The 25,735-nt window shown below is 47.1% G+C and overlaps 1 protein-coding gene across 2 annotated transcripts in view; it reads left to right on the top strand.

The window, feature by feature from the left end:
* Nucleotides 1-25,735, top strand: part of MORN1 (MORN repeat containing 1) — a 159,102-nt gene that overhangs the window by 71,551 nt on the left and 61,816 nt on the right. For both annotated transcript variants that reach the window (XM_006268004.4, XM_059716717.1), the window contains exons 11-12: nt 10,778-10,911; nt 14,980-15,065. In XM_006268004.4, the coding sequence (XP_006268066.3) occupies nt 10,778-10,911; nt 14,980-15,065 (220 nt within the window). The remainder of the gene's footprint in view (nt 1-10,777; nt 10,912-14,979; nt 15,066-25,735) is intronic.

Here is a 25,735-nt window from a genome sequence, read left to right as displayed (position 1 = left end):
TATTTTCATGAGCTGAGCCAACCTTTGCTTGAAATCTCATATTAGATAAAGTCCCTCCCCTGATGGTATCTGGCTGATGATACTGTCAAGTTGCCGTTAGAGCAAATGTTTATTTTCAGAGACTGATGAGAGCATTGACACATACATATGATGATAGCAAAGCCACTGATGCTAGATTGTCTTGTGATATCCATTCTACGATTGCAACAGGGCGTATAATATACCTCCTTGGTAGGGAGGGAATGACTAGATAACTCCATATCCTTTTCTTACTATCACTTATGCTGAAGGAAATGAAGCAAGACTGAAATTCATTTTAATGGAAATTCTGTGAAAAGAAATCTTTTAGCTAGTACCATTTTGCCATTTTATTTAATGAGTATTGTAAACAGAAGCAACTTCACATATACTTTTTGTTTCTCTGTGGATATTTAGACCTAAGTTGTTTGTACAAATTGAGTACATACACAACTTACTTGCATCTATAAATATGCACATTTGTGGCTAGTACTATTTGCATGTACTTTTACAAATTTTGCATATATATTTCACTATTTATATGAACACAAATAGATTTAGTAGGCATGCGGATGAGATCATAAATGTAACTTTTATAATTACATATACTATATACGTTTTTCGGATAATCTTACATTGTAAACTATATTGTATATGTGCTCAGAGAAATGATTGCACTAATGTGCTCTGTTACTGTTACTGTAGCGGTAATAGTTAACCAGCAGAATATAGTACTGGGTCATTTTGCCTGGGACAGTGCAGCATCTACCTGGTCCTCACTGCAAATAGAATTATTAGAAAGCTGCTATTTATTTTTCTATATTTTTTCTAAATCCCTCCATGTACTTATTTTTTCTTCTGCTGAATTTTTCTTCTCCCGCTTCCCTCTTTAATGAATGAAACTTCTTGGTTAATTGAATCTAGCATTAAAGACTAATGCAGTGTGTCTGGTCACCTTTAAATGAGACATATCTATTACCCCTAGGACCAATAGCATTTTATTTAAAAAAAAAAAAAAAGAGTTCATTTAAATGAACAAAATATTACAGCATTTAGATATCACCATAAACATGTAGTAGCTATTTACGTCCTGTTATTAGGCATCACATCTGCAGTTTTATGATAGCTGCCTTATCACTCTAAGTGAGGGTTGCTTATTGCTGATAATTTACTCCCTCCCCTCCCAATACCTTCAGCTTGATGTCCTACACAGGTGATTAGTGTGCTATAATTGACTTGGTTGTAAAAAGATAATTAATTGACATTTCACTCCCAGAGAGGTCAAGCTGCCCTATCTTCTATGGTCGTTATGAGACTAGTCATCCTGCTGGTTCTCACCCCCCTAAGGTGAAAGGATGACCTTTATCTTGCTGATCAAGTCATAATTGTTGTAATTAAAATAGACATGAAGGGAGAATTTAGGGAGTAACTCTCCGGTTCAGATGTATTGCCTGCATGTTGCTTAAATGGTGTAAAAATAGGATGTGTAGGTCTTACTAGGAAATCTAAGGTATTTTAATGCATCCAGTACAGTATTATCTCCACTGCAGCCTAAACCTGTTTTGCATAGTGGTTTCACCAATGTGGCTGACAGAAATATGAATAGAAATGCCTATAAATAAGCGAGGACACACGTTTCTGAGGCAACCAATGTGAGGAATTTTGCCAGGCAGCTTGAAATCATAAGCTTTAAGCACCTTTCTTGAACACTCAGTTACTTGATACTGTTTCAGTCACAGGTTCTCCAGCATTTTCTTGGCATGGACTACAGTTCAATACACAGTTTATTTAAATGTAGGGCTTCCACAAATGTGGAGGGGGCTCTGAAATATGTCAGGGAAGAGAATGCTACAGTTGGAGAACATTATAAAAAGATTAGAGGGGTTTGTGGAGGAGGAGGAAATTGGATTCACATAGCACCTAGGGAAGGCATAGTTAATTATTTCAATTTTGTGTACTTAGTACTAAAACTAGAAAAGGTTTATATGACTTATTAGGTCTCTTTAGCTAGCTTTCTTGGTAGTTTAAACCACTTTCTCTGTTCACAGCTCTGTGCTAATGATAATTAAATAATCCCTTGTGAGGCAAAGCAGAACTATTGTCCTGTTTTTCGAGATGAGAGAACTGAAGCACAGAGGGTGAAAAGACTTAGTCAAGGTCGCACAGCTAGTCATTGTCTCCATCAGGATTAGAATTCAGAGGTATGTGGCTTCTTGTGCTTGCTCAAAATGCAAGACTTTGCCCTCCACAGCGCTTAATGCATTTTGAAGGATAAATATTTGTTTTTTGCCAAACCTGGTTAGGCTTTATTCAAACAGAAGTTTGACTGTTTATCTACATTTGGGCCTTGTCTTATTTCTTCACTAAAAAGCTGCTGGTATCTTTTCCCTCCACATGGTCAACCACTCCAGAAAGGATGAGTTTGGTTCAGTCTTTTTTTTTCCTGAACTTGATTTCCCTTCCCTACTGATTGTTATGCCAATTCTCCCTTAAAAGAAAAGTAGTATCAAGACTGCTTTTTTCAGTGTTAGATACTTTACTGGAAAATGAACTGGACAACATTTATCAGTTAAAAAGGTGGTTGGTAATCATACCTAGTGGATACAGAGTCCCTATTGAAACTATTAGTGCATTAAGAAATTGAAATAAGGCTGTAAGCAATATGGTTCCTATTCATTGCCCAGAACATAAATACTGCTACTACAGCAAAAGCTAATGGAGAGAAAGATGTTCGTTAAAGAACGTCCTTGCAGAAGTAGACTTAACTTTTTATAATGCTATATAATGATAAAATTAAGGATCCATAGAGGTAACTACACTTCTTACAATTAGAGCTTCCTTCTTTTTACAGTTTTTACATAGGATAAAAGATTACAGTAACAGAATAATGTTTCTTCTTTTCCTTTCCCAGAAAAGTTGTGCCAAATTTTATTTTTTTCATCTTTGCCTAGGAGACTTAGGTAGCGTTACCGTATTTTCCATATACAACACATAGCTTTCTCCCCAAAATCACCCAACCCTCCAACCAAATTGGAATATGTTTCAAACAGGGAAGCTGTTTTCTTCACTGGAAAAGAAGTAAACCTGAAAACATGCCATGCGGCCCGCCAAGAAGACAGAAGCCCATGTTAACCTTCTCACAGCCATAGTTATTTGCTGAGGACTGTAACTTGTGCCTGAAGCAGCAAAAGAGCTGCTGGTAGTCTCTTGACAAGGTTTGTGATGGGGAAACACTTTGTTGACGAAAACTTATAAAAAAAAAAACCTACTTACAGTGAAAACTAGGTGTGACAGAGTAAGTCCACCTAGAAACATAGAGTGTCCAGGAAGGGTGACATCCTAGGAGACAACCTAGGTGAGGAGGTTCTGGGTGCCACTTTTCCTGGACACTTTGTGTTCCTAGGAGGACTCACACAGCTGGTTATGGCTCTGGAAATATGTTTTTTCTACAGTCTGCCTTCCAAAAACAAGTCATTTTATTTGGGGTTTGTGGCAGGGCACTGGTGGTGCCACTTTAAGGACTGGGCCAGGGAGAGGCAGGTGCCTGTTGAGGGCGGCCATTCTGAGACCCAGCTCCCTGAGCTGAAGGCAGTTTGTGATCAGCCGGCCGAGGAGAAACATCTCTCTGCTGAGCTCTGCCAGGAACACCTTGGAGGTAAGGGTGAGGCTTTGGGGATGGCTTGGAGGCCTCATTGGTCCTGAGCATGACCTAAAACTACACCCTACCAGGGCAGGAAGGCCTGGTGGGACTGCTGGTGGCACGGCAGTCCCCATGCAAATACCAGGAGTGATCACTTCCCTGGTGGAAAGTGGGCCGGGGCACCTTAACCTCAGCCCCCACCTTCAGGTTATATATTGCAGGGAAGGCCAGGTAAGCTTCTCGAAGCGCCTGAGCCTCTGGGGTGAGTGATCTCGCGGGGCCAGGCACACTTTGCAAATCACCCGAGCCAAGAATGGGAGACCCCTGAACCCTGTGAGCAGGCAAGCAACTTAGACCTGACACGAGGTACCCGACTGATCTAGGCTGGGACCAGGACCCAGAGAGGGGTCAAAAGGCCCAGGGGCCCACCGTGCGCGATGCCCAGAGAGCAAGAAGCTCGGGATCCCGACTAGCCTGAGATGGGGCCAGGGCCTAAGGGGAGCCAGAGTTCCCAGAGAGGGGACATAGGCGAAGAGTACAGCTGAGTTTAGCTGCCTGGGATGCCAACTGTGAGGCTTGGGCCACAGTGTAGGGATGGAACGGAGCTGCAGATATCCCCCTAAACATCAGGGTTCAAAATGGGCAGCTTCTTGCCCAAGTAATATCTTAATACTATTACAGCAGGGCGTGGCAGATGAGTGAGCTGGGCGGCTGGCCCATGGACAGGAGGCGGGTTGGTGCTTCCACTGGGCGTGAAAGCTTGCCCCTGTCACAGGGTTGTGTTTTATGTGAGAAAATATGATATTCCGTTCCACTTCCACGTACAGAACTCCCTGCCTAACCAAATTGGTTCTGCAGGGATGAGAAGTTGTGTGGGAGGCTATAACACCTTCGCTTATTCAACTACCGATCTCAAGAGTACCCAGAGCAGGGTCTCCTCCCTCAACTCACCTGCCATGCCTTGGTGTTAATGGACCTCTAAGGAGGGGTTCAGTGCTGTAATGTGGATTTCCCACTAGGGTCTAGACATGGTAGACAGTGGCGCTCCGCTCCCTTACCCCGCTGCCATAAGCCAACCATAGGTGTTGAGGCATTACGGTCGTGCGCTGTAGCTTCGGCTATATCCAATCTCAGCGTTCGTCGTCAGGATGTCCCGACTCCCGCTTCTTTAGTGGATTGGCAGTCGGGTCAGATAGCATTTCTCTGACCCGCTTGTGGCTGTTGGCCTGCTCCCTATTCTCTAGGCCCTGCGCACCCAGGTGGGCCTTAGGTAAAGGGCCACTGAGGTCCTGGCCTCTGTGGCCTCTCGAAATCAAAGCCAGTGTTATTAAAAAAAACAACCAACAACAACACAAAAGCCTCCACTGTAGAGGAACTAACAATTAAGGGCAAGTGCCTTGATTGAGTTTCTGTTGTCGTCTTCACTTCCTATGGGAGCTGGCTCCAAGCCAGGCTGGACCCATTACTCCATCTTCAGCCTGTTGGGGCCTTCTTGCCCTGTGCAAATGACTTCCTAGCGGCCCTAGCACCCTGCTCTCTCACTGCCCTGAGACCACCCTTGCCCTGGCCTCTGCTGACCCAGAGGCAGTTCCCTCTCTTCGCCTGCCGGCACTCTGCATGCCTTTTAAATTTCCCACGGTGGCACCTGTGGCTGATGTCATCAGCCGGGCACTGCCTAGATTGATTGACAGGGAGCTTTTAAATCATGGTGGTGGCGCTGTGCATCGCTGCAGCTCTGGCTCTCCTTGTTCTAAAGGTAAGTTCTCTTTTTTCCCTGGGGTTCTCTGCTCAACCCCTTCTGGGTCAGCCGGCAATTTGGGGATACTTAGGGAACATGCACCATCCCTTTTGACACAGAGGCTATCCCCCAACACCCTGGAATGTTCCTCAGGGGTCTCACTCTTTGAAGACTCCCCTCACAAACAGTTTTCTTGCTGGTTTTATTGGGGACAACCAGGATAGTATTAGAACATACCTACCTTGTTTTATTTTTTAGCTGCTGCTGACTATGTATGAATATAGATGTAACTGTCTGCACTTCAGCTCTTTTGTGATGAGGAGGGGAGCTACTGTGTACTTCATGTTTGTGTGCTTTAAAAAACAATGGCTATCATTTTCATAGCCATGAGTCTACAGTTAAGACTCCTAAGACCATATTTTGGCAACTGAATAAGTACCTTGAATTTCCAAGTTGAAATTATGCTGCAATCAATTGGAATTTGCCATTGAAAGTTAGTCCACTTTTATTTTGGTTCCTCCATATAAATTTAGAAGCTTAACTTCAGGTACCCAACTTTAAACATGTAGGTTAAAGGTTCTTGATTCTCCTCTCATGCTTCATATCTATTTAACTCCTTGATTGGGGTACAGTTACCACTAAATTTCAATAGTATAAAATTAGAAACAAGCTCAGTCTTTGGAATAAAGACAGAAAATTAAAACCTTTCTCACAGCTTCTCTAATTTTTGGGGGGTGTTTTCTCTGTGCATATTTAGGATTTAAAGAAGAAATTAAACTATGCAACTTTATGTAGGGGGCTCTATAGAAACTATCTGCTTTGACCAATTCCAATTAGAGTTCCATATATAAACAATATAAAATATCTTCTATTTTGAGTTCTGTAAGTTACATGTGGTTACAACAGATATACTGAATGTGTTATAAGACTTCAGGAAGGGATTACAAAAAAAGATGCAGTACCTATAAACCAAGATTTGCTACTTTGCATGAAAGTTATGTATCACTCAGTACATTTAATTCCTACAGTACCTTCAGTGTATTACTTTGCAACAAAAAATGCTGGAGTCTGGTTCTTTACCCTTATGCTTTTTTGTTTGCATCTAAATAAGATGCATTAATGTGTATTAGCCTAATTTAATGCGCAGTATGGGTGCACGTCTACATGTGCACTCCCTTACTATGCGGTAAAAATGGCTAATCACACCTAAATTTGATACCTGCAAATGCAAATGCAGGTATCAAATTTAGGTGTGATTACTTAAAGCGCATTAATGCACGTGTAGAAGTGACCCAGTACTAACTTTAGTGATGGATCTGCCAAGCCACTAGCGGGCCACCCTAAGCCCAACGCCAGGGCTCCTGGCTGGGTGCCTCTTCTGCCCCGGGGTAGGCACTCTGTGACAGCCCCTACCTGCAGGCTATAAAAGCCAGCAGCCATTTTGTGTCCTGGGGCACACACACGAGGACCCTGGAGCACTGCAGGCCCTGTGCCCCACTGTACAGGACCTAGGCTGCTTCTGCTAGTCCTGTCCCCTGGTCAGAGCTCCTGCTTGGCCACAGGTGTGGCAAAGGGCTGCAGCCTGCTGTACCCCCTGACATCTCCTCATGCTGCACCAAGCCCTGACATCTCCTCAGAGCTGTTGCCTGGCTGCCTCTGGTAGGAGGGGAACACCTGCTCCCTGCACCTGCTCCCCCCCAGCACTGTTACCTGTCCTTGCAGGTCCTGTGGTGAAGTGCCTCTGCCACGTGGCTCCCAGTCCCTGGCTCTGCCCCTCTGCTGAGCACTGCTGGCCACTGTTCAGGGCCAGCCACACAAGGACAGCTGCACGCGGGCCCAGAGAACCGGTGCAAGATGCACCACTGTGTCCTCCCTGTTGAGGACTATCCCCACCCATGTACACATACCTGAGCCTTCCACCCATGGTCCCAACTGGAGCCAGAAGGAGGCTGGCAACCTCATGGCCCTCTGGGAGGATACGGAGGTCCAGAGGCAGTTTGCATGTGGTGGGTGCTCAAACACCCATATTTATAAGGCCCTGTTGGGCGGGATGCATGCGTGAGGGCACTCCCAGATGGCATGGGAGTGCCACATAAAAGAGCAAGACACAGTGGCTGCAATGGGTGGCTGTGACCAACCATAGTCGTTGGTCCAGTCATGCCCACAAGACCATGCCCTTTATGCGAAAGTTGACCAACATTTTGGTGCCCGGGGACCCAGGCTGCAACCCATAAGTTTTCACCAGCCAGGGCAGCCTGGCCAAGGCCTCACCCCACCCTGAACCCTCTGGTGATGACACCTCCCTGGAGGAGGGACCCTCAGGTATTCAGTGCCCTGCCCACTTCCCTGGCTGCTGCACCCACTAGCAGTTTGCAGAGCCCGGGCCAGCGGCTGCCTCACCAGCTCCACACCCCCAGACCCTGCCACAAAGAGCAGCCAGCCATGACACCACCTGCCACTACCAGCACCAGCTCCTCCCCAGGTGCCTGCCCACTGCACACCATAGGCTGAGGACACTGGGCACAGCCAGACACTGTCGCTGCCAGGGAAGCCTGCACTGAGCCTCCAGCCTCACCAGCACTGGACACGTGGTAAGTCTTGCACTTTGGGGAGGGCCCTCCCAGTCCCTGGCCCTGGCCCCTGGCCCTGGCTGGCCTGCCTGTATTTCCCCTGACCCCGTGTTCCACTCCTACCACAGCATGCAGAGAGGAGGGACACAGTTCAGAACTTTATTAAGCAGTCCATGTCCCTGCAGCTAGGCAGGCATGGGCGTCTTACACCCAGAGGAAGGTGCTGATGCTGGCAGTGATGTCCTCCTCAGCAGTAGAAGGCAGGGACATGTAATGCTGCCACAAGTAGCCTTCCAGGTGGCAGCAGAGGTTGTGGGACAGCCCACACCATCATACCTCAAGGTCCCAAGCAAAGAGTACAGGTGTGCCTGGGACACCAAGAGAATCAGCAGCAGCAGGGCATAGTGGCTTGGGCACCTCTTCACCTGCATAAACAGCTCATCATGCACTGCCCAGAACACATGCAACAGAGGCACACTGGGCATGCAGTGGCAATGTAGGGGGGTGGTGGCCCTGGATTGCCTCCCCAGAGAGCAGAGCAGGGGCATAGCCAGCCCCTTGCCCCAGTTGTCCAGGAGCCCTCTGTGCCCTGAGCCTGGGTGCTGTGGGCTGGGTGGCAGCACAGCAATGCGATTGGCCTGCAGGGAGAGAGGGGAGCAGGGTCTGGAGTTGCGGCAGCAGGTGCTGCCAGCAGCCTGGCCTGTCCCACCCTGGGAATGAGGTGGGGGAGGCAGGCTGCCTGTGGCCAGCACCCAGTGGGCCACCGGTCCCAGAGGAGCAAGGGGAGACAGGGAGCTCGGGCAGCAGCCAGCTGGGCCCAGGCCTGCCCGGCTGACTTACCGTGCTCCCTGGGCACTTGTGTATGGCTGACCCCCAATCTGAGGCTAGGTAGCGCTCAGCCCCTGGTGCAGAGCATCTCATCTCTGGAATGTTGCAAACTTACAAAAGGCCTCTGTCTCTTGCCTTTGCAGGGCCAACATCTAGACATGGGGGATGCAGGCTCTGGGTCACTGCCACCCAGCGCTGGAACTCTTCACATGCGCTGGCTAAGCCAGCAGTGCACACAAGACTGGACCCTCCTGCTCCAGCAGCTGGTAGCAGTGGCAGAGGAGTGGGAGGCATGGGAGCAGGCATGGGAAGTGCAGGAGCAAGCCTGGCAGGCAGAGGACATTGCCTGGGAGATCACCCACGAGGAAGTAAAGGATCAGGCCCAGCGGGAGCACTAGGCACAGATGCAGACCCAAGAACGGGACTGCACTGAGCTGCTCTGGCAGCTGGTGGGCCTCCAGGCCTGGCAGTGGAGGTTGCAGACACCAACTGCTGGACCCTGAACACTCTCCTGGGCCTGGTGCTCACACCCATGACCCCCACTGCCTGGCCCTTGTCCATGGCCCTGCTGCCCCACAGCAGGCCCCCTCTGGGCCCTGGGAGGAGACCCTTCAGCACCTCCAGCCTGCCAGAGCCCTTGGCCCAACCCCTGCTCCAGGTCCCCAGCCACCCAGCCCCCTGCCTGGGCACAGGCCTGCCACTTGTTCCGGCTCCATGCGGGCATGGAGCCACAGCAGCCAGCAGTAGGAAGAGGACCCCACACCAGCCCCACTGGCCATGAACAGCTCCAAGCAGAGGGGGAGCCACCCATACTGGAGAACCTGTGGCTGCCATCCCCCTGGGGCATGTGCACCCATGGAAGCATGTGCATCCATGGAGGAACTGGCCAAGGCCAGGATATTGGGTGCCTGTGCCCATGCTCTGCCCTCTAGGTACCTCTACACCATGGCTGCCCACTCTGGGACTCCGAGACTAAGACTATTGTTAATAGTGTGCACTTTTGGAAGTAGGTTTTTATTGTTGGAGGGTGGTGGAGGGGCTCTATTGGTTGAGGGAGGAGGGGGCTCTGTGTGTTGCGGAGGGAGCGGGAGGAGGCTCTATGTGTTGAGGGGGGAGGGATGGGGGTCTATGTTGTGAGAGTAATAAAGCTTTTTTGTCTCAAACATGTGCCTGGCCTGAGAGTGATGTTGGAGGTGGGCAGGGGATAGGGGGTGTCTTGGCAGTGGGGCAGGTGTGCTGGAGCAGGGAGTGCAAGAGGGGGTCGGGCAGGCCTGCTGCAGCCAGTGCCCTGGCCCCCCCACTGGTGGGTGTGTGGCTGTCCTGTGGAGGGGGTGGGGGCTGCTACAACCAGCAGGGCCAGCAGGAGTATGGAGCACTGTTTGTTACTGGCAGGGGTGAGGGCTGGGACTGGAGCTGGAGCTGGAGCAGCCATGGCGTGGGGAGACAGGGTGGACAAGGAGGGAGCTGCCCTTGTGCTGGGCACGCTGCTCCTGGGCAGGGAAGGGGTCAGCCAGGGATCAGTGTGTGGACCTGGGTTTCCAAGATGGCTGCCAAGTGGTGGTAGGAGGTTTGGGCTTCAACGTGGCTGCCAATTGCTGGCAGCCAGGTGGCCGGGGGCTGGAGCTCCCCCCAGTGGCCACAGGGGCACATGATAGGGCTGGAGGGACTTGACCCTAGATTTTGTGCCAAGTTTCTCCACATGTAGACACCTGCCAAAATCGCTGCTAAATTTAAGCACTAAATTAGGCTGATGCACAGTAAATTTAGTTGCACTTAAATGTACGTATAGAATGCACCCTTTGCATTGTATTTTTATGCTTTGATAATTGATAAGATTGTTGATGGAGTAAAGTTTTATTCAATTTGAGCAAGGGTGGCCAAATCCAGCACACAGGAAAGACATTAGCATCTATTATAGCAGTTAATAGGCTGATAGCATTTTATCACTGTTTTCCTAAATGTGTTTCCTTTGCTACTTCTCAGTATTTGAAGATGAACGTCCCTGTCCTCCTGCCAGTCAGAGAGTGGAGCATGGCTGTGCAATTTTCAGAAACATCTTGCTTGCACCTCCTCCAGCTAATTATCTGTCCTTTCTGCTTGTGGATGAAGTAAGCAAAGTAAGAAGATGCCCTGGATAATATCTTTAATTTGTCTTAAGCAAGTGGGATATTTTTTCCATCAGTTCTCTGAGATACTTCTCTGTATCAGTGCTAGTAGTACATCTTTGCAAAATAATCATGTTTTATGAGCCTGCATACCAAATGTGCTACTCCATAGTGATGATGATAATGGAAAAAAACCCAAATGCCTAGCTGTCACATTACAAAATATAATTACTGGCTGCTGGCAATTAGAATTTGCCATGGCCATATTACTCAATGTTCATTAGTTAGGGTTGCAGTTACTGGCATATTTGTCCCTCCAAGAGACCATGTTAATCATCCACAGATGAAAGTAAATATGAATTCTTTCAAGACCTGAAGAAATACGGAATCCCACAAAATTGTTTTAGTATAAAGAAGAAAATAAATGGGGATATATGATCTCAAAATGCAGGGCGAGCCAGATCTTGTGCTTTATCTCAAGTGAGAACTTCCAAATGCTAATGGGAATGTTACTTACTGGGTGCATCTACGTGTACCCCTAGGGCACTGTTGTTACTGCGCCATCATTTAGTACATCCTTTTGGAAGTACTAAATGATGGTGCAGTGATAGACCATACTGCACTGTGCATTCGGCGCATGGTTATTTTTAGCCACTGTGTCGCCGTAGCAATGCACTATAGTGAGGTGTGTTGCTATGGTGATGTAGCTGCAACATCACAATTTGTGCCTGACGATGCTACACTGCTGTAGTGCATTGCTATGATGACATAGCGTCCTCTGTTGATGCTCCCACTGAGGAGCAGAACATAATCACTTCCAGGTTAATAGGAGATAATGTCATAACACTATGGTGACCTGCTGTTGGCTCTCATTTTTATAAAAAGTCACCTCAGAACTTTACATAACATCCTATGAAAGTCTATTACAGTAGCTAATTTTTAAATGTCTTTTTGACAGATTTTGGGGAGTGGATGGGGAAGGAACTGCACACAATCTCATGCTTGACATGAAATACACACATCTTACCACAGTTATAATGATATGAAAATTATAATAATATGATGATATTAATAATGTACTAATTTCTTCTGACACAAAATGGAGTTATTCAAACATCCATGATTGTTGTCCTGGGACAAACCTTAAAAAAGTTAGTGGGATAAAAAAATGCTAAGAGTTTGTCTTGGAAGATTGTGAAGTACATTTGAATGGTTGTCCCAGAACTGAATAATTTAGTCAATGGCAGTAAAGCAACAGTGCTTGGTACGGTGTTATGTGTTCAGGCCAATCTTGGGACTTTTCTGTTCCAGGATAAACACAGACACAACTTGTCCCAGGACAGATGCAGTATCTGTTCCTAGCCTGACTGATGACCATTTCTGTGATTCTTTGTAGCACTTTCAAAGCATGGGCAAAGGCACTTGTCACTGTAGATTATCATTATTCCTTGAATCAGACAGCAATAAGTTGGCTGTAGAGGCAGGTCCAGAATGCCAACAAAATATTTAATGGGTAAAATAGTGGGGCTCCTTTGTGTCCCATCTCAACAGTGCTTGAGGAAAAACAGCCTTGAAGAAAACACCTTAGGCTTAGGAGATCCAGGTTCTGTTCCCATTTCTGGTGCAAACTTTGACAAATTTCTTTATCCATCTGTGTTTTGGTTTCTTATGTGTAAAATGGAAATGATAATGATTACAAGTGCACCAATACATCGGTCCATATTGTATCAGCACCAGTAAAAGGAAAATTGACATTATTGGCAATCAACTTTTTTGGCTGATGTGGCCGATAAAGTTGCAGATAAATGTCACATGCATGCACACAGCCACAGCATGCACATGGCCAGCCTGGCAGCTTGGAAAGCAGCGTCTGGCTGGTAGGTCTGTTGGGGAGAAAGGGTGGTGGGAGGGAAGGGGTGTGGGGGGGAGGGCAGATCGAGGCCTCTGCAGTAAGGGAGGGAGTTGGACTGGGGAAGGGGCAGGTGCTGCCCAGCCAGAGCAGGGTACAGGACTCAGCCGTGCAGCTTGTCCAGGGGGCACAGGAAGTGGGAGGCAGATCCCACCACTACACACACCCCTGGGGGAGGCATTGGGTGCACGTACTCCCTGGATCTGTGTGTGGGGCACGGGTGGGTTGCCACTGCAGGCTGGGGCTGGGGGCAGTGCTGGGCTCTTCCTGGTGGGGGAGCTGAGCCAGGAATGTGCTTGGGGTGGGCAGCAGCACTAGGAGGGGGCAAATTCTGGGGGGCAGCCCACCTGGGCTGCCTCCCGCCCCAGCAGGTTGGCGATCCAGCATGGGGGATGGGGCAGCAGCCCAGCTGGGCTGCCTCCTGCCCTCCTATGCGATCTAGTGCTGGGCTGCCTTCCCATCCCCAGTGAAACGTCAAAACAGCATCGAAACAGCCTTTCTGTTTTGATGGAGCGGAACAGCTGTTTCAACTTGAAATGAAGTTCGAAACGGAGTACTGTTCCGTTGAAACTCAAGGCGAAACGGAACGGTGCCATTTTGCACAGCCCTACCAGGCAGTTGCTGTGACTGACTCCAGCTGTGACCCAGTATCAGGGTCAAAGCTGCTATCTGTCCCCCAACCCCCACAGTTTACCTTCACTCCAGCTCCAGCCTGCCCCAGCCTGGGACACAGAGCATGTGCTTGCTCCAGCCCCAGCCTGGCGCAGTAACTGTTGACGGCAGCAGCGGCAGCTCCAGTTGGAGCCTAGAGCCCAGGCTGGAGCTGCTGCCACTGCCACTTGTGGTGTCAGGCAGTCTGGGGCTGGAGTAAACACATGCTTTGTGTCCCAGGCTGGAGCGGGGCCAGGCCCAGGGCCAGAATGAGGGTAAGTGGCAGGGGATGGGGGGAGGCACAGGGGAGCAGAGGCTGTAGTGGTGTCAGGAGAGGTGGAGGGTAGGCAGAGGGCAGAGGCTGCAAGGGAGGCCATGTAGGGGGGCAGCATTAGGGGGAGGGCAGGTATTAGGGGTACAGAAATAGGGAGATGCAGGTGCCAAGGGGCAGGCAGCACAGGGGGCAAGTGGTTGGAGGTACAGGCGATAGGTACAATATGGCAGGGGGCAGGGGTCAAGCTGCTTGACTCCCCCAGCATCTGTCCCATGCCTTCCCCCCACTGCCTGCTTCCTTGCCATTGTTTTACCTACTGCAGCAAGCAGTTAGGGGAACAAATTTAGGACATCTCTCCAATAATTAGATTATATACATGGAAAATTGTAACAAATTTATAAATATACAATAAGCATTTATAAATTATAAATTTACAGAATCTAATTATTGTGATTCTTAAATTCAGAGTTGTCTTGGCTTTGGGCAAGTATGCTATTTATCTGGAAGGCTATTTAAAACAATGATTCATGTCCTTAGGACTTCCAAAAAATAATTGAAAAGTGATCTCTTCAACTCTCTTGAAGTTTAAAAATACTAATCTAATCAGATAATGGGGGCCAAATTCTATAATAATTTCTATGCGGAAACTAAAAGGAAGATGTTAATGTAAAATAAAGGTAGATTTTTTTAAGTGTTTTTCTTAAGATTTGTTAGGAGTTGATAGGGCAAAGACCAATGGCTTGAAGTTAACAATGAAAAATTCAGGGTAAAAGTCTTAACAGGTAGGGCAGCTGTGGTTGGGAGAACAGCAAAGTGAGTGGATGAGGCTTGATCACTACATTCAGATACAGATGAGATTAAACCTTACCGGGAATGAAGCAGCCAGTAATCCTATAAATGCAGGCACAGGTAAGAAGGATTGGATTGGATGGCCAAAATAGTCTGAGCTTTTTAAAATATAGAGCTGCATAAACTACCATATTCCTTATTATGATTTGGCCCAAGAAAATGTTAAGAAATTATGATTTTTGTAGTAGTGGGGGCTTAATTTTTCTTCAGGAATTAATGGTATGAAGGTATAGTGGGTTCTGAACCATATATACAAATCGAAAGCCACCAAATCCAAGTGGTGATGACTCTGCATTAGTAATTATTTTCACTTATCAATACAGAGGAAAACACTAGCACATCATAAATTACAACTCAATTTTTTGGCAGTTAATATATTTTCTTTTTTCTGCTCTAGAAAGGAGGCAGAAAGCCAAGTGACAGAATATCTGCTGAGAAAGCTGAGAAGATGACAGTCTTGCAAGAGAAAATTGGAGACAGCAGGTATGTGTGAATCAGTGTTCCTGCTGCTCAGCTGGAGGATGCTTTTCACTGCAAGCAGTGCTTACCTCCCTGAAAAAAGCCACTGCTAACCAGCTCTTTTCTTTTGGGTAATGACCTTGGTTTCTCTTAGTTGCCCACTGCCATAATTTTCATATAATATTGTCTTTCATGCTTTTATGTCAATACATTTCTGTGTCTTTAGCTTATTTTGGACTAGATACTTGTGTGAACTTGATTTGTACGTGATTTAACTAATGCATGCATATACCTGAAGAACTTAGTCAGGAAATGTGTATATAGCTTTGGTTTAATTCCTGTTTTAAAATCAGCTTTGCCTTTAGTTTTCCTCTATGAAATGCATAAGTAAAAGAAGATTAGATCATTTTCAAAATTGCCACCAGATTTGTAGGTTGCATATTTACCAAGCTTCCTGGGAGAATTTTGCAGCTGGCAAAGGTAGCTATCTTAAGTCTAGTTTGGATGTGTATACTCAAAAAGCAGTCAGGCATTGCCATCAGGATAGATATACATTGAGAATAAAAGGGAGGGGGATACTATTTATGAAGAAATAACTGCTCTCCTTGGGCTTCTGGGCAAGTAAAGTTTTGCAGAGCTGGTTTGGACAAATGTGATCATATAGGGATCATCTTTCTTATAGTGCACAGAAAATGAATATGGTTCTATGGGGAGATGGACTTTTTTCAGAAAATTCAGAATTGATCTAAAGAATGAAAAGGAGATATGCTGTATCAAGTTTTGTGCTCTTGATATGTCAAAAAAGACAGTGCTTACCACAGATCTTATGTGATTGTTCTTCTCTTTCCTTACCTTCTTTTGTTTTCTTGATGGGGCAGCTAAATGCTCTGTTATCAACTCCCTGCTGGGCTGGTCAGGAGCAGTGAGGGGGGGAACCCCTCCCTAATCAGAGCGTCCTGCTAGGTCCTGGCCACATCCCCCCCCAGCTCAGCACTGAGGAAGGGAAGGGAGGGCTGCTCTAGTGCCCTCTGGCTTCTAGCTTGAGCCACTGAAGGCATGTGCCTGCATTATCTCAGTTCAGAGGGGATGTCTGTCTGGTTACAAACTAGTTCAGCCTAGCCAGGTTAGACTAACCTGCAAAGATTGAATCAATTCATGTTCAGGCTTTTTTGAATGTCTGTCCTTAGCCTCAGAGTAATTGATTCAAGCAGACATTAGTATATCAGTTAACCTTGAAATGCTAAAACAAATGCTATTTTAATGTAAAGCAAGAAAAAAAAAATCGAAATGAAAATGTAGATCCTGCAGCCATAAAGGGTAGTTGGTAGATTCACAGCCTAGGGAATTGCTGAATATAGGTGACTACTATGATAGTTGCAGTCACAATAAACATAACTACTGCCAAAAGGAAAAGCTGCATCTATGTATCTCAGTGGACATATCTACACAAGAGGCTTTACTGCACAGTAGAGCTAATTACTACACAGTAAGTGTCACTGTCTACATGTGCAGACCCTTTCTGCATAGTAATTTGCTCTACTCAGCAGTTAATTTGCTTCCTGCAAATGCAGGTAGCAAATTAACTGCTGAGTAGTACTGCACAGCAAGGCATGTGTAGACAGCTGACCAGGAGCAAATTTGCTCCCAGGCAGCAGGGGATGGGAGATTGCTCCCTACCCCAGGAAGCTGTCCACTGCCAGGGTAGAAACCCGTGACAGAGCTCCCAGCCCATGCTCTGTGATTGTGGAGGAGCTGAAGCTGGGAGCTCCCTGCTGCCGGGGCAAAGGATCATTGTCCCGGCTTGGGCTCCGCCACCAGCGCCCAACTTGGCAGCAAGCAGCTCCTGGGGGCAGGGAGCAATCTCTCAGCCCCTGCTCCAATCGCGAAGCTGGGGCCAAGAGCTCTCTGCATAGGGAGAGTTTCCCACCCAACCTGGAGCTGCCTGGAACTGCCCCAGACTGGGACAGTTTCTGGGCAGCCGCAGGGTGCGTGGGGAGGTCTGCACATGCAGCCCGAAGCTGGCTGAAAGCTGTCCCGTTTCAGACAGTTCCCAGCCAGCTCTGGGCTGCATGTGCAGACTGGAACAGTTCCCAGCCAGCCCTGGGCTGTGCAGGGAAGCCTGTATATGCAGTCTGGAACTGGTAGGAAACTGCTTGATACTGGACAGTTCCCAGCCAGCTTCAGGCTGCATGTGCAGACTTCCCTGCGCAGTCTGGGCTGGCGAGGAACTGTCCCGGTCTGAGCCAGGTACCAGCCCCACAGCTTTTTCCCAGCCCCATGCCCTGATCAGGCTATGGAGGCATGAGGCTTTGAAAGAGCTGTGGGGGAGGGGCAGGTCCCAGCCCCCTGCTCCAATCTGCCGGTGGGGCAGCTAGCAGCAAGCCCCTGGCTGGGCAGGGAATCCTTGCCTAACCAGAAGCTCACCACTAGCTGCCCCACCGGCAGATCGGGGCAGGATGTTGGGACTTGCCCCTCCCTCAGAACTCTTTCCAAGCCCCCTGCCCCTGATCAGGGAGCTGGGGTCCAGAGCTCCCTGCTGCTGGGGCAGGGGGACTGCCAATGAAGCCTACCAGCAGGCAGCTCCTGGGAGCAGGGGGCAGATTCCCAGCCCCCACTGGGAGACAGCTTTTTCCTGGCCCTGTGCTCCCTGCCAGCCCCTGGGCTAACCTAGAGCTGAGCTAGTTTTGTGAACACACTAAAAAAAATTATGTTGGTAAGCAGAGTCCAAGTAAATGAACAACAGACACAAAGGATGAATTTAAGGGGCAGCCCACAAGTTTATTAATTTGACATGAAGGGTGACCACAGTGCACCTGTCCTCAATTCTCACAGACATTTAGCTAGGCTTTGTATGCTTTTACAGACCTTATAACCCATACTTTAGGTTATACCTTCTTTGGCCTTTCCCAGTGAGTTTGCTAGCTTGTGAATTCCCCTCCTTCAGTTGCAGGATGAAGTGGGATACATAGTCAAGAGGGGACATGAATCTGTGGATACTTCTGTGGCACAGAGTCCACCAGTGGAATCCTAAGTAAATCATTTGTCTCTAGGAGCCGGCTGCTTTAGCCTTTTACTGTCCTGAGCAACTGCTACAATTAGCAATGAGTGAAACGGTCTCATTTTTTCTGGTATAAATCTTCCAAGATCTGTTCTTTTAAATCCAGAAGGAAGCGTACAGTAGGGCTGTGTGAAGCTTCGGTCCTTGATTTGGTTCGGTGGAGATTCGACCCAATTTGGTGGCCAAATCTCTGAATCCGAATTGAATCAGAGGACCCTTTAATCTCTCCAAATCGATTTAGACAGATTCAGCAGTTCAGATGTAGGTACAGCTTTAAATTTTTTTTCTACGTACCTCTGGGTAGCAGAGGCTCTGAATGCTGTGGTGCTGGGGCAGATGCAGCGTTCCATAGAAGCACGGGGGCTCCAGCAGACCAGGAAGTGGACCAGAAGCACTTTCAGGTCCATCGGGGAGCATGCTGGGGGGCCCCCTGCACCCCACCGGCTTGGTGACTGGTGCCTCCTGGGTCTGGGGGCAGGGGCACCTGGGGTTCCCCTGCGGCTGATTGCCAGGCTGGGAGAATGCATGGGGTTCGCTGCCAAGCATGCTGGAAAGCCCCCCACACTGCTGTAGGACACTCCATGCACTTCAGCACCGCAGCAATCACAAGCTGCACTGCTACCTCAAGGTATGTCAAAAAAACTTTTAAAGCTGTGCCTGTGTCCGAATCGCTGATTCATTGAATCAGCATCAAATCATCAGATTTGGATTCAGCCAAATCGAATTGGGGAGAGTGATCCGAATCAACAAATCGAATCACTGTCCCTGATTCAGGCCGAATCCGAATTGAATAGGGCCCGTTTCGCACACCCCTAGCACACAGCTCTTCTACTACAGCTAACAGGTGGGAGAAAAAGGCAGCTACAGTAATAAGAAGCTATTGCAGAGTTTGAATTGTTTGGAGGGATGGAGGGAGTGGGCTGGGGATTGCAAGAGCTAATCAGCCTGTCTGGTCCCTCTAGCCCAGTCAATTAGAGCTGAAGGATTCAAAGAAACTCAGAAACCTTGTTCCTGATTTGCCAAGCATGTCTTGTTACCTCCTCCCTTTCCTTCCAGGTTCTATGTCCTACTCTTGCACATCCGACTAAGAGCTCTCCCTCCTCCTCCTTTTCCCCCATTATGAAAGGAAGGGGTATTTTTTAATTGAATAGTCAATACGTAGCTCCAAGTGGTATTTTTCTCTTCTCAAAACTAAGATTTAACAACCATAAAACAAGTCTCTATCCAAAGCATTCCCCTCCTTAGAGAATCTGTTTTTCTTGAAAACTTGGTTTCTACCACAGCCTTGATGGTTTCAATCAGCCTGACAAGTAATTATGACACAGACAAGCCAACAGAAGAAATGAATCACTCCTCACAGCTTCTCTGCTCTGAAGGCATCAGCCTTTGTTCTGTCCCATTGGTCTTCTCTCACTCTTACCCTCTTTGGAGTTGTTTTGAGATTTAGGAATGTCAGAAAAAGCAGAAGAGACAAAAGAGTAGAAGTGCCAGGCTTAATATGCAACTATTGAGGCAGTCATTGTAGGATCCTATTTCTGTTTGTGTCAGTCAGACTTGGCAGTCTTCTGTTTATGATAATTCCATTTTTCTCTCTAATTCTATCCCTAGAAGACATACTCTAGACAAGCCGTGAAGAGCTTTTGCACGCTTATAGCTATGTGAATCTTTTGTGCTGCTTTGTTTAGATATAAAGTGGAGATCTTGATTTATGATTTTCAGAAGCTAAATGTAACCTTCATCTATACTCTTACACTCTTTGTCCTGAGAGAGTACAACAATCCTCTGTATTATGTGTTATCAATAAGTATTTTATGTAGGAACTTAAAAATGTGGTGATAAAATTTATTTAACTGAAACACTGGCTCTTAACAAAAAACACATTATATCTGCCTCTTTTTTAGATCAAGGTAATTCATTCCAGTACAATTAAATTATGGAGTCTTACCGGTGATACATTTGAATCACGTTTAAATTACTTGATGCATTGAAATATTGAGACTCTAGTAGAAATTGATTCTATTCAATAACAAGATTGTCTTCAAAATACAAAGCTATAGATCTGCTTTTTGTTTTTGCCTATATGGGAATTTTAAATACACACACACACACACACACTCTCTTCTGGCTTGTGTATAGTGCTGTGCTCTTAGAAGTTGCTTTTTGAAAGGAGCATCAGGATGCTATCTGTGACAAGTAAAAGTAAAAACAATTGTTTAATAGACAATTTATTGTATTTCGCACTTTTCTTATTCAAGAGAAAAATAATAATGCAATATGCCATGGACATTTCTCTTCAGTAGCCTCATAATATAAATATTCTTGCCCAGATGACCCAGTGGAAAAAATGTATTTAAATGCTATGGTGATTTGCACTGGAATAATCACATCCTAAGTTCAGTATAATAGATCAAACTTCCCTTTTGGCTTCCTTTTGAAAATGTAACAGATCAAAAGTCTAGTTTTTCAGAGCCATCTAATCCTTGTGCAACCCTGAAGGCAAATACTAAGCCTTTTCCAAGTTCCATCCACAGATGTGCCTGTGTAAAGGCTGGGGTATGAAATGACAGCAAATAAAATTTCAGCCGAAGTTGCAAATATTAGAGGGAAGTGAAAACTACTGACTCAGAGGATCAGGGCAATGACAGAAAGGCTTCTCATTATAGTTCTTTTCATATGGAGAAGAATGACTGATAAATGAGGTTTCCGTGACATAAAGAGGATGAGAACACAGTTGGATGTTCGTGCAGAAATTATGCTCTCTGTATAAAACAAATAGAAGAATAGGGGATATCTAATTTGCATCTCTTCTTACAGCAAACTGAATAGAGAGACATCCTCTGGAGCAGATGGCAGAGTTGTCATCTGCAAGAGGAAGGTACCATGTGCACCTTTAGCATTATGTTGGTTGTGACAGAGGTGACATTAGCTATAACCGATGTATGGATCATGTGTTGCTGTTTTCCTGCATCTTATTTTGCATTTAATGCTGATAGCATTCTTTAAAATCTTGATATGAAGGAAGTCTATCATGGAACCTATTTTTCCTATCTTTTTCTATTAGGTATAGTATGCTTTACTATTATTCTTTATTGTAGGACCTAGTTCTGCATTTTTAATAGTTTTTCATGTGAACACCCACACTAACTTAACTGTCTATGAAATGTGATTCTTTTTATGATTAATCATGGTTTCTAGATTATAAAAAAAAAACTTTGTCATCTTCAAGAAATTTGAAAAGTCATGAAATGCACAAGGCAGTGTTATATGGAAAACAACACTAAGTAGAGACATAGGAAGACTTCCATCTGAAAAGAAACAGAAAGGTCTTTGGGATTGTTAGTTTAAAGAGGATGCGAGTAAAAGGAGACAATAAACATAAACTAAATAATAAATGGTACTAAGAAGGTAAATCAGAGGTGCCTATTTATTGCTCCTTATAATATTAGAAAAACATGGAATGAAATTTGAAAGCAACTAAGTTAAAGTAATAAAGGGTTTATTTTTATTTATTTTATACAACGTATAAAGAGACTTCTTTGTCACTGGGCATTACTGACGGCAAAAATTTACTGGAGTTAGATGGTTGTGTAGGAGATTCACAATTACATTTAATAAATTGAAAATAAATTGTACTTGGGATTAACACCCACCTAATTTTGGGTAATTAATCAATCTGCTCGCTGGTAGGCATTAGGAAGAAACCTCCCATATTGGCAGGTTATTTTCTATTATTGTCTGTTGTCCACTTTTACCTTTCTCTGAAACATCTAGTTCATAGATTCATAGATGCTAGGTTAGGAAGGGACCTCAACAGATCATCGAGTCCAACCCCCTGCCTAGGCAGGAAAGAGTGCTGGGGTCAGATGACTATCCAGCCTTCTCTTAAAGACCCCCAAGTTAGGGGAGAGCACCACCTCCCTTGGAAGCAGGCCTGTGCAAAGCAGCTAGTATTTGCTTCGGATTTGGCTGATTCAGGGGACAGTGATTCAATCTGGTGATTCGGATCACTGGCCTGATTCAATTCGGCCAAATCTCCAAATTAGCCAGGCCAGGCCCATTCCCGGCCCCTTTCCCGGCCTAGCAATGGCTGCCCCACCTGCGCCAGCTCTCAGCACTTGGGGGCAAATCCCGCCCCCTGCCAAATCAGTGGGTGCTGCCGGGCGGGGAGCAATCCCTGCTCCCCCCCACTGCCCCACACTGCATGGGGGGCTCTGTACGAGCCCCCAGTCCCCCCCGCCCCGGCTCCCCCTCACAGCTGCCCTGCACAAGCCAGCTCTAGCCCTTTCAGAGAAAAAAAACCCTGAAGAAACCCAGGACTCACCAATCCAGGGGGTGATCCCCGGTACCCCCCACCACTTGGGGAGCTCTGCACAAGGCCCTGAAGCTCGGAGGCTGCACCAGGAATAGTGAGTCACGGGGCTTTTCTCGGCTTTTTTTTCCTTAAAGGGCCAGAGCCTTGGCAGGCGGGGTATCTGTGGGGGGGCTGGGGGAACACGGGGGGGTCAAGGGGGCTTGTGTAGAGCCCCCCATGTAGCATGGGGCAGTGGGGCTCGCCCCCTGCCCTGCAGCACCTGGTGAGCACCAGGGCTTTTTTTTAAAGTACCGAGCTGGGGCAGGTGGGGGCAGCCATTGAGGGACTGGGGGAGCAGGCGGAGGTCAGGGGGGCTGGCAGGGGTCCCCCCATGGTTCCCTCCCTCCTCCACCAGCCTCCCCCCTTCCACTGCCAGTACTTACCAGCTCAGCGTGGCTTGGAGCCACCGGGGACTCTTCGAATCATCAAAGCTCTCCAAATCTTTGCCAAAGATTTGGAGAGCTTTGAATCAATTCGGACATTTAAACTGGTCCCCTGATTCGAATCGAGCCGAATCTCCTCTGAATCAAATCACCACCCAGTGCTTCGCACAGCCCTGCTTGGAAGCCCATTCCAAATTTTGGCCACCCTTACCGTGAAGAAGTTTTTCCTGATATCTAGCCTAAATCTGCTCTCTGTCAGTTTGGTACCATTGTTCCTTGTTACCCCAAGAGGCGCCCTGGTGAACAGAGCAACTCCGATTACCTTGCTGCATCCCCCTAATGAATTTGTAGGCAGCCACAAGATCACCTCTCAGCCTTCTCTTGTGGAAGCTGAAGAGGTCCAGGTCCATCAGTGTCTCTTCATAGGGCTTGTCCTGTAAGCCCCTAACCATACAAGCAGCCCTCCTCTGGACTGTCTTGAGTCTATCAACATCCTTCTTGAAGTGCGGCGCCCAAAACTGGACACAGTACTCCAATCGCGGTCTGACCAATGCCGCATACAGGGGAAGAATCACCTCCTTGGTTCTATCTGTCATGCATCTGCTGATGCATAATAAAGTGTGGTTAGCTTTGCTGATTATTTTGTCACGGTGACAACTCATGTTCATCTTGCAGTCCACTATGACTCTGAGATCCGTTTCCGCTTCTGTGCCTCTGAGAGTGTCATTTCCTAGCCAGTAGGTGTGCTGGATATTTTTGCGTCCTAGGTGCAGCACTCTGCAGTTGTACTGCATTGTATTGTGTACTGCCCACTTTTCTAGTCTGTCCAGGTCTGCCTGCAGTCGTTCCCTACCCTCCAGAGTGTGCATTTCACCCCACAATCGTCCGCAAACTTGGACAGAGTACACTTCACCCCCACATCCAAGTCACTGATGATATTGAAGAGCACAGGTCCAAGGACCAAACCCTGAGGGACCCCACTACCCACATCCTTCCAGGTCAATACAGACCTGTCTACTACCACTTTTTGGGTGTGACCGTTAACCCAATTTGCCACCCACTGGACCATGTAAACAACTACATCACAGCCTCTTAATTTATTTATGAGACTGGGATGAGATACTGTATCGAAGACCTTGCTAAAATCCAAGAAAACAACATCCACCTCTACTCCTGCATCTAAGCATTTTGTGACCCTGTCATAAAATGAAACCAGATTGGTCAGGCATGATCTACCTGCTATGGATCCATGCTGGCTTCCCTGCTGCATTATTTTTCCTGCTAGACTCCCACAAATAGGATCCTTCGTAATCTTTTCAAAGACCTTTCCAAGGATAGAGGTGAGACTGACTGGCCTATAATTACTCGGATCCTCCTTCTTCCCCTTCTTGAAAATAGGGACCACATTGGCCCTTTTCCAGTCCTCTGGGACCTGACCCGAGCACCACGAGCACTCAAACCACCATGCCACTGGTTCTGCAGTGACACTGGCCAATTTCTTTAGTACTCTTGGATGCAGCTCATCCAGGCTTGCTGACTTAAATACATCCAGGCCATTCAGATGACTCTGCACCAAGTCAGCGTTGACAGTTGGTGGGCTGATGTCCCTGTAATGCCCATGTAAGAACCTGTTAGGAGACTTACCTTGACCCCTGTTCAAGAACACCGAGGCAAAAAAACTAATTGAATAACTTAGCCTTGTCCCCCTGTCTGTCACTAATTGCTCCTTCTTGTTCAGTAGGGGTCCTATGCTGCCCTGTGCCTTCTTTTTTTAGGTATGTAGGGAGTAAAAAGACTTTTTGTTGTTTTAATTTGTGTTGCCAGCCTCAGCTCTGTAGTTCTTTGGCTTTTCTAACTGCCTCCCTGCAAGTGTGGGCCAAGTAGGTGTACTCTTCCTTGGAAGCTTCCTGAAGTTAGCCTTCCTAAAATCAAGCACTTCCATTCTACTCATTATCTTACCCACCCTACACCGTATGGTGAATTCAGTTGATTGGTGGTCACTGTCCCCAAGGTGACCACGAATCTGCAGCTCCCCTATCAGGTCCTCCCCTGTAGCCAACACCAAGTCCAGTAAGGCATTCCCCCTAGTGGGACCGCATACCCACTGTGTTAGGTGAAGGTCTTGCATGCAGGTTAAGAACCGTGAATGGTTGGATTTGGCTGACTGCTCCTCCCAGCAGATGTCAGGGTAGTTTAGGTCCTCCGTGACAACCACAGCCCTAGATTTTACGGCCTCTGAGAGCTGCCTCCAGAATTCCAAGTGTAACTTTTCCTCTTGGTGTGGTGGTGTGTAGCAGACTCCCATCACCAAGTCCCTTTCCCCTCAACCTCCATGTATCCTAGCCCACAATGCCTCAACTTTCTCCTCCTCTGATCCAATTTTGATTAGGGCAGATGTATAAAGCTCCTTTACATAGAAAGCAACCCCTTACCCTTTCCTCCCTACTCTGTCCCTTCTGTACAATTTGTAGCCCTCAATGTGTACCACCCAGTCATGGGTAGGGTCCCACCAGGTTTCCATTAGCCCCACTAAATCAAAGTTATTGCCTGCAGGCAGGAGTGCGAGTTCCCCGTGCTCCTAGCATTAGTATAGAGGCACTTGAGCCCTCCAAATAGTGCCTTTGGTGCCCCCCCCCCCCTTCTGATGGCCAAAGGGCCCCTTGGTACTTACCTGGGGTGTACTACCGCATGTCTCACGGTCTGTAGGTTCTAGACTCTCTCCACCTCCTGCCTCCCCATCCCCCGTCGTACTTAGTTTAAAGCCTGATGTAGAAGGTAAGCCAACCTGTAAGAAAAGAGACTTAACTTTTTCAGAGAAATGAAGCCCGTTGTGCCCAAGGAGGTCCCTTGCATGGAAGTGCAGATCGTGGTCCAGGAAACCAAAACCCGCACGATGGCACCA

The sequence above is a fragment of the Alligator mississippiensis genome, chromosome 13 (genome assembly GCF_030867095.1).
Source record: "Alligator mississippiensis isolate rAllMis1 chromosome 13, rAllMis1, whole genome shotgun sequence".
Lineage (NCBI taxonomy): Eukaryota > Metazoa > Chordata > Crocodylia > Alligatoridae > Alligator > Alligator mississippiensis.
This window is presented reverse-complemented; position numbering and strand designations above follow the sequence as displayed.